The sequence below is a fragment of the Euprymna scolopes genome, chromosome 10, assembly GCF_053919585.1.
Source record: "Euprymna scolopes isolate OS-2025 chromosome 10, ASM5391958v1, whole genome shotgun sequence".
In the NCBI taxonomy this organism is placed as follows: domain Eukaryota; kingdom Metazoa; phylum Mollusca; class Cephalopoda; order Sepiida; family Sepiolidae; genus Euprymna; species Euprymna scolopes.
The window spans coordinates 61,272,148-61,282,038 of NC_136491.1; the positions used below are offsets into that span (position 1 = coordinate 61,272,148).

At 37.0% G+C, this 9,891-nt stretch overlaps 1 protein-coding gene across 1 annotated transcript; it reads left to right on the plus strand.

The window, feature by feature from the left end:
- The first annotated feature begins 294 nt into the window (after positions 1-294).
- LOC145286474 (uncharacterized) lies at positions 295-837 on the plus strand. Its single transcript, XM_080135381.1, has one exon. The coding sequence runs from the start codon at positions 295-297 to the stop codon at positions 835-837; it is 543 nt and encodes a 180-aa protein (XP_079991507.1).
- The last annotated feature ends 9,054 nt before the right edge of the window (positions 838-9,891 follow it).

Below are 9,891 nucleotides of genomic sequence, written 5' to 3' on the forward strand. Positions count from 1 at the left end.
ATTGTCGGCGGAAAGAAGCCCATAAGCAGAATGTACACTGCTGTGTAGTTTGTAGAAAGCTTCGCGGACCTACTCAAATTCAAAAGATGGCCGATCTACCTAGGGACCGCCTGTCCTTTTAACCCCCCTTTACCAATGTGGGACTTGATGTGTTTGGGCCTTGGTCCATCATGTCTCGACGAACTAGGGGAGGCTTAGCCAACAGCAAAAGGTGGGCTGCGATCTTCACGTGCATGTCAACAAGAGCAGTTCACATTGAAGTCTTAGAGTCACTGGATACCTCTTGCTTGATAAATGCCCTCAGACGTTTTTTTTTCCATTCGGGGTCCTGTAAAGATCATCCGTTCTGATCAAGGTTCCAATTTCATCGGAGCTAGGAAAGAATTGGGTATCGAGTCCAACCTGAATACCGGCACGGTAAATAGACACCTCGCTGATCATGGTTGTTCCTGGCTCTTCAACCCTCCCCATGCACCTCACATGGGTGCAGTGTGGGAGAGAATGATAGGGATTGCCAAAAGAATCCTCGATTCCATGCTGCTCCAGCATGGAAGCACCAGATTGAGACATGAAGTGCTCACCACCTTCTTAGCTGAAGTGGCCGCAATTATCAACAACAGACCTCTCATTCAAGTTTCCTCAGACCCAGAGGATCCAGCCCCCTTGACTCCTTCGATACTCCTAACCCAAAAGACTGGACCCATTCCTGCATGTCCAGGCTCCTTTGACATAAAGGACGCTTCTCGGCGACAATGGAGGCATGTTCAACACTTGACACAGACATTCTGGCCCTTTTGCAAACCCGAAATAAATGGACTATCAATGTCCCGAACTTGAAGCCTGGTTGCGTAGTGCTCTTAAAAGACCAGGATTCTAAAAGACATGAGTGGCCTTTGGGACTGAACACCCGCGTCATTCCTAGTGAGGATGGCAGGGTGAGACAGGTTGAAGTAAAAGTTCACAAGAAAGACTAATAAACTGTTTCTTAGGCCTGTGACAGAGACTGTGCTTCTTCTCCCCTCCCCCTGCTCAGAAAACATCTATCCACTAAGACTTTCAACATGCATGTTCCCTTTATCATTTTCACAATTTAAAGACCCTCGTATCAGCTCTTGTCCCTTACCTTATGCTTCTGCTACAAGACCTTTAGTATTTCTTTCTCTCCCCCATTTTTTTATCAGTTGTCACCCTTGATCCTATGTTTTTATGTCCACCTTAATGTTTTCACTATTACTTATTACCACTGACATTTACCTCCTTGCAACTCTTTATTTCTTTACAAGAGACTTAAAATCCAAACGCAGATTATATTAGAGCTAAACCTCCAAGATGAACATTTGAGATTACAATCTCAGACGGGGAGTGTCATGTTTTGCAACAGGACCTTTTTTATTGGGGACATATTTTACTTGTCACCGTACCTTTGACTTCTCGTTTGCTGTGACGTTATCTTAAACTTTCCCTTTTTTTATTCTTTCTCCTTTCTTTCACGCTAAATCTCTATTTAAGGAACTTTAGGTATTGTTTTGGTTATTTTTATAGAAAAATAACTCTGTTTATCCATTCTAGTCAACGAGAGCACAACGAGACTTCAGCCGTCGTTTTGACTTCGAATCCACGTTCTTTTCAGTTCGCCTGCCAGCACGAAAGGACGTGTTGATTTCTCGCTCCTCATGCCGGTAACATAACTGGGTTTTTTACCTAATTCACCATCAATAAATATTCGTACTTTCCCCCAACGAAATACGTTTGTTTTGTTTTTGGTGGGTTTGAGTTTAACTGGCTGTCTGAAATAAGGTGTCGACAGGCACTTTGCCGAGGGCAGCACAAGTAGCACTTTTAAGTTAATGGCCTTTTTTTCTGCTGAGAATTTTTTCCCGTTGACTTCTTGTTCATCAGCAATGAAGCCTCTATTCGGTGTGCTACTTGCTACACTACTCCAGGTTTTTAGGTCATCCAAATAACATTCAAATTTATCTTCATTTGAGATATGATAGATTAATTGTTCACGCCACGCTTCGAGGGAACCTCTCGATTCTTGTTCAGCGAGGATTCTCTGTTTAGTACTAAAGGCAGACATGTTTGTTTAAATAGATTGTTTTGGAGGAAAAACTTATAGGATATATTTGTTTTCACTTACTGCGTGGTTCTTGTGAGGAAGTATTTTTATTTTTATTTTTTTTGACTTTAGTAAAGGTCTATTTGGTCCGGTTCAGATTCTGTAGCAGCACGTTGATTTCAATAATAGATTAAAACAAACTAATGTGTGCCATGTAGATATGAGAATACACATAAATGTACTAATATAAAATTATGTCATGTGATTGTCATGTCACTGTATCGCAGTAAAACGACTTCAGAAAACTGGTTATATTGTCACTTTCAAAGGGAACTGTTGGTTTAAACCTGCATACAGTTTCTTCTAAATTAGCAAGAAAGGAACAAATGATTCTCTTTTTAAGTAGAATAAAAGTACTTTTACATTTTATTCTGTGGATATTGATGGCTATAATTCGAATATTTTATATTGAACACGCAAGCAAGTGATTTTTTTTTTTTTACTGCGCGGTTTGCATAAGTGAATGATATATTTAGTACTTTTTTTTTTTTTTCTTGGAGGTGCGTATAATGTTTTTAACTCCTTGCATTTATTTCTGGCTTAAGCCGTCTCTACTCGTACTTGGAAACATTACGATGTTCATTTATTACTTTTTTTTTTTTATCTCTTATTTTTTGAAAATCGTCTCTTCTCGTCATTTTTGTAGTGACTCAAAATCTTAAATTACGATGTGGTATTTGTCGTAATTCTTTCAGGGTACAAGTTCCACTTTCCGACATGCAGTATAATGCGACTTGTAATCCTCGTATTTTTAACTTAATATTTTTGGGATAACTTTTGTATATCCTTAGTCAATGAGTACGACTGTTTTTGTTTGTGGAACGTATCATCGTTGAAGGCTAAATCCTTTTGAATGTTTGCCACTGCCACCAACTGTGTGGCTTTAAGGTGCTTTTTCTGGGAAAAGCAGATGACAACAATAATCCACATGAGAAAAAGATCCTGTTAGAGACAAAGCGCCGAATAGTGAGCAGACTTGAATAAAACACTGCTCGTAGGTAGTGTTGACGGCCTTATATAAGTATGTAGTTCATATGTAACCGGAGAGCATCTCAACAGGATACATATTCCTATGCCGAATGGTCACTAAGCAGTGACGCAGGTACAAAACAATTATATTTGAGTTCAATGCTAGCCCTTTCATACTGACTTTCATATTGAAATTCCATGCAGAAAAATATGCAAAGGATTCAGCTTCATATGCTATTTCCAACAATTTTTTACGTGGATAATCTTGTCACCACCAGTTGTGACAGAGAATCCTTACTTACTATTTATAACAATGTTCGCAGCAGATTGTTAGCCGCAGGATTCGATCTGCGATTCTACAATTCTAACTGCTCTAAGGTACAAGATAAAATGTTGGAAAATTAAACTATTTCATCTCCCTTTGAGAAGGTATTGGGATATCAATATACAGGGAAAGATCCTTGTCAGTTTGATCTGGAAAAACAAGTTGTCTTGGGATGAGCAGATTCCTGAAGAGCTCATCAACCTGTGGCAAAACCATGCCACGGATCTAAATAATTTGGGGAAATTTGAATTTCTCAGGCGTGTATTGTCTGAAAATCGTTCTGTCGAATTTATTTGTTTCTGTGACGCGTCGAAAAACGTACCTTGTATGCGAAACAGGGAACTGAATGTTCCCTATTGTTCACAAAGGCCAAAGTAGCTCCAATTAAGGGGAAGTCACTTCCCACTTTGGAATTAATGGTTATGTAGTTAGCCCTTAAGGTAGCCCCTCAGATTTTGAGTGCCTTGGGGCTCCTTAACATTGATAATTTTTTCCTAATGTCTGATGCCCAAGTAGCCCTCTCATGGGTACTGAATGGTAAGGGATCCAAAAAAAATATATTCATTGAAAACAGGATCGCAGACATCAAAAAATTTTCAGAAGATATTAATATCAAATTTGGGGTTCTACCGAAATTAAAATATGTTTCCTCATCGGTGAATCTGGCAGATCTTTTAACTAGAGGCATCAACTCTTCTAAGTTTTCCCAGTTATTCAATTTCTGGATGTATGGCTCGGAATGGCTTAATAAAGATGGCATTGATTGCCCTTACTTTGTCTTAATGAAACTAATAAAAAAATTGTATCATGTTTATACTGTTATGAGGCACATCATTCTGAAAATACCTTCCCGTTGGATATTACAAGGTATTGCAGCTTAACTAAGGCAATCAGCGTCTCAGAAAAAGTGTTGAAATTTTATGATTTGTTACATCACTGTACTGCTACAATTTTAATAGGGCCAAATTATTGCTATTTGCTAACATGCAAATAGAAGCCTTCTCACATGAACTAGGTTATTTGAAACAACCTTCCGATAAGATGCCTCCACCTAGGGTAACTGCCTTAGGATTATTCCTTGATAAAGATGGATTAATTAGAACCAATGGTAGGATACAAAATTCTGATATTCTTCCCTTTTAGGTCAAATTTCCACTTTTGTTGGGAAAAAATCATTATTTAACAAAATTGGCAATTAAGGAAGTTCATCTTAACTGTTGTCACATAGGGGTTAATTCAACTCTCAGTAAGTTAAGGCTGTCTGGGGTTTGGATCCCTCAGGGGAGACAAGCCGTAAAAGCCTTTTTATGTACTTGCATTGTATGTAAGAGAATAAATTCTCTGCCTTGTAAAGCACCTGCTGAGTCTCTATTGCCTGCTCATAGGGTGAACTTTGTTCACCCATTTAAATAAGTGGGTGTGAAATTTACCGGACAATTTTTCATAAAAGTTAGAAGGGTAGAAGTTAAAATGTACGTATTGCTCTTTACATGCATGAGTTTGCATGCAATTCACTTAGAATTATTGCCGGATATGAGCACCCGCTCTTTTATGCTGGTCTTTGTTAGGTGTAAATTTATTTGATATCCCTAAATTTATTTGGTATGTTTGTTAGGTGTAATTTATTTGGTATCCCTACACATGTATATTCCGATAACGCAAAATTTTTGTTGTGTCCGAACATGCTCGAATCGGACGAGTTGAAGGAACAATTTAAATCTATTCACATCATCCATCGAACAATTCCTCTTTACTCTGCCTGGCAAGGGGGAGCCTGAGAGAGACTAATTAAAACTGTCAAGCAATGTTTGAGAAAACTACTGGGCAGAAGAAAGTTGGATTATTTTGAATTTCTGACTGCACTTTCTGATATGCAAAAGGCAATAAATGACAGACCCCTCTAAACAGAGGCTTTAGTATTTTAACTCCAAATCATTTTTTACAAACAGGCTATCAACCTCGTTTGCTTATTAATAATTATGATTCTGAATTATGTCCTGACCCCCGAAATAGGACTGCCTTGTTACATTCCCTTGAAATGAGGAATAAATTTGTTGAAAAATTCAATCATGTCTGGCACAATGTCATTAAGAGAAGTTGATACCAAAATTGGGAGCAGTTGCTCCCCAAAGTTATCTGTTGGAGAGATAGTGCTTATTAAGTCTCCCAACAAACTCAGACAATTTTGGAATCTTGGTAAAATAATTAGATTAATTACTGGCAGCGATAATAACGTTCGTTCCGCTGTTGTTCTTAAAGACGAGTGCGAACAGGTCCATTCCTTAAAAAATCTTGTGCCCTTGGAAATTAAGGGTAATGATGATATTGTATCGACCGAGTTTATTGAGGAAGGAGATCCCTTCTTCTGTCCAACCTGTTCAGTTCCTAATGATGGAACATCACCTATGGTGTGTTGTGATGCCTGTGGCAGCTGATACCATTTCAGCTGCGTGGGAGTTAATCGGCAGGATACCTTAGGGGAGTGGCTTTGTTCAAATTGTAAGGATGGTGCTCCACAAGTCATTCCACATAGTGGTCATTAACTAATATCTGGATGCATTAGAATCATTGAAATTTCAATTGGAATTGACACCAGACAGTGACACACACATTAAAATTAAGAAGTTTTAACTGAATTGAAGTTATATAATTATTGAATCTCAATTTAAATTGTCAACAAATTAACACATATTGAAATTGATAAATTCATCTGCGTTAAGAGTTATGTATATTGGATTAACTTGCTACTTGTCATTTATCCGATTGGATTATTAATTAATTTGTATTGGAAAAAGTAATGATTACCCATTACTTTTTTCTCTCCCTTCTTGGCAGTGTGTGAGAAATTCCAGTTACAATGCCATATTTCATTGTTTTAAGCCACCTATGCACAATTTTAATAGACAGCCTGTGATTGGTTAATTTGCATGGGCCAAGATAATTACTTGGTGCTTTTTTGTAAACATCAATTTTGTTTTCAGTCTACGAAAAAACACCCGGCAAGAGTTGGCTTCGAGAAGAATGCCTTATCGAGAATGGAGCCGCAACAATTTCTTCATGTTTATATCACATAAATGTTTGGTGAAAAAAGGACTTGAAATCTCTACAAGCAGAGACGCCTTTATGTTGTGCCGAAGATATCCCAATTAGAGGATGGCACCATTTGAACATTTTCATCATGTTTATATCACCTAAATGTTTGATCTTTTCTCAATTCAATTAGGGTCCCAAGGGACTCGATTCATGCCTAATTAAAGGAACCAGAACTCTTGCCGAGAACACCATGAATTATCATGGACCTTTTTGAAGGAAAACCACGCTACCACGCCAACAAAAGGAGTTAACTCCCATGTTACCATAATATCATTGTATGTTTCAGACCTCCATCATTTTGGATGAATAAAGTTATTATCTGAAAATAGCATCGGCCTACTTATCTATGATGGAGGTACAGTAATGCCTATAACGGACGGATTCAACCAACTGAGAGACCACTAGACCAAAGGAGTTAACTACTGGCTCCCAGTTTGCGAGGCAAAACTGGCCCACCTGAATAAAATTTGAGTTTAAAGGTATGGTTTTGTAATTGTGGAATTATTTTTGCCTCTGCCAGGGAGTATTGAGTTTGTGAGATTAATTTCTCACAAAGTTGCAGGGGTATTATGAAGGGAGTTGAGCAACAAGATGTCTGTTCACATTATACTTGAACTTCTATTGTTGGGGAAGCAGAATCCCGGAAGGTATTCCAAAGTCTAGCAGTTCTGGGGAAGAAACTATTGGAGTAGAAGGCTTTCTTACACCTAGGGAGCTCTACTGTGAAGGGGTGAGATTTAGCTGCTTGTCGGATTATTTTGTTATGTTTCTTTTTTTTCTTTTTGCGCTGTTCGGATTATTTTATGTTTTTGTTTTTTTCTGTTTTTTTTTTTTTTTTATGGATCTTTTTTTTGGCCAGAGATTATAGTTATAGGTAATTATTAACAGGAAAATTGATGCACGTTCAGATTAGCATTTGTAGCGATAAACAAAAATAAACAAAAACCTACCAGTCACGAATGTCCTCGGTGATTTTTCTCATGTCAATAAACCCCCCCCCCCATCTCCATATTAAGAATAGCTTTCTAAACAATGCTATTATTTCAGCACGGAAATTTTTCAATGGCTTGAACTTGCAATTTTTTTTAGCCGGATTTAACAAACTATTGAAAAAAGATCAGTAAGTGCAAAAAAAAAAAAAAGAAAAAAAAGAAGTCCACACGCAAAAATTCTTTCCTTCGCAGTTTTTCAATATGAGAAAAAACGCCGACAACATTCTGTGAGAGGTAGGTACATGAAAAAGCTTTTTGTTTATTTTTGTTTATCTGAACTTGCACCAATTTCGCTGTTAACTATAATCTCCGGCAAAAAAAAAAATATATATATATCGATAAAAATATATATATATATATATATATATATATATATATATATATATATATTGATAAAAAAAAACATAACAAACATAAAAAACATAATCCGAACAATGCACAGTTCAAGCCAAAATAAACGAAAACAAATGAGGCCACACATGCAAAATGTAATATTATGAATAAGCGTATGGTGGCGAGAAGGAACCAGACAAACAATATGTATTTAAATTTTAAATGATTGATTTCTCAATCGTTTATTTATAAAAATTAAACTTAATGAGAAAGTAAAAATAAACAAAGTGTTCAAAGTTCGTAAGGATGATGCGCGCGAGAGTGGATTTAACGTCGGGAAGGAATTCGACGGAGCCGATAATTATCCCATACTGTAGATTTGCTGTGACTCTGGGTAACTAACCTTTTGTTGCAACGGCTACTGTTTTTATAGTGGTGTCGCGGACGTAGTTGAAGACAAAGGACAAATTGGTAATTAGCTTATATTTTGCTATTTTAATTGTGTTTGTTTATTGTCTTAATGCGTTGTAAGAAATCGTGTGTATGGTGTATGTATGCATGTGTTATATCAATTTAAAGCTGAAAAAGTTGTGAATGTAACCTTGTCGGTGTTGAATTGTTGCAATGTTTTGTGTAATATTTAATTGCATTAATATGCTGTCTAAGTTGCGTTTACTGTGATGCTTGTGTTTTACATTTTGGTTTTCTCTTTTGCTGTGCATCCTTATCTAGCGGTTTTCTTGGTTGAAGTGATGTGCAAGCTATTCTATTGATGTGTGTATGTGAGAGAATGGGCTTTGAAGTTGCTGTGTGTATTTATTGAGATTATTTGTATTAACTCGACGCACATCTTTGTCTTAGCGTCGCCATTATTGACTGTCGCAGCTGCTGTTGCTTTTCTGGCTTATCATGTAAATATAGAGGGATATGCGAATATAACAAAAATAATAAGCGCTCCCTCGAACGTGATGCCTACAACATTGGAGTCATTGTGTATTTTGCTAAAGGGGCCTCACTCGTGTACGTCAGTCATTTTTTTTTTTTGGTGAACAATTTAAAATTAGAAGTTGTCTAAAACAAAATTTTTAAAACATGCATTATAGCACATTTTGGGGGATTTTTTTTTTTTTTGTCTTACATAGTTTTTAATTGATCTAAAACAAAGTTTTCATGAGCGGTTTACGAAAACATAAGCTAATGCTTATGTTTTCGTAAACCGCTTTTTTATGTTTTTCGTTCTTTTTGTTGGGGGGGGGGTTAATTATAGAACTTGTGTGGCTGCAGTTTAATTAACCGTTTTTCCATAAGTAACCGATTAGAATACCACTTAACATTTTTAGGAGATTTTACTGCTTTCTGTATGTATTGGGGGAGGAGGCGCCCCACCCACCTACACCGCCAATGTAAACATACTTGTTCTGTTTATCCTTCTATACCTGAGTTCTAAACTTGAGAAAACCCCTCCCTCCGTGTTCTGTAATTAATTTTGAACCCAGGGACCTTATGAGCCATATCTCGGATTTATTCATTTTTTTATTATCATTATCACGCATACGCTATTGGTGTAGGTGACACGCGGAGATGATACGCCAAGAGGTAGAGTACATGCTCGACCATGGAATTATTGAATCAAGCCAAAGTAGTTGGTCCTCGGCATGTGTCTTAGTCACTAATCAATCTGGTTTTGTACGGATTACCATAAGGTGAATTCCATCACCCAGACAGATTCCCATCCTATCCCAAGGAGGGATGATTGCATTGACAGAGTGATAAGGACGACTTACATAACCAAAAAAGTGATGCAACAATTATTTATCAAAAAGAAAATTCACAAAGAAAATGTTTTCAAAAGCGATTTTTTTTTTTACGTTTTTTTTTCAGTAAAAGTATTAGTTATGCATTAGTAGTTAAAGTGTTAATACAAACAAACAAAATGGATGCAGTTTAACGTCTTGCCCAGAACATTTTTCAATATATAGATATTTACACACACACACACACACACACACACACACACACACACAGGTTCGTGAAAAGTTATTCAAAGTCAAATCCCCAAA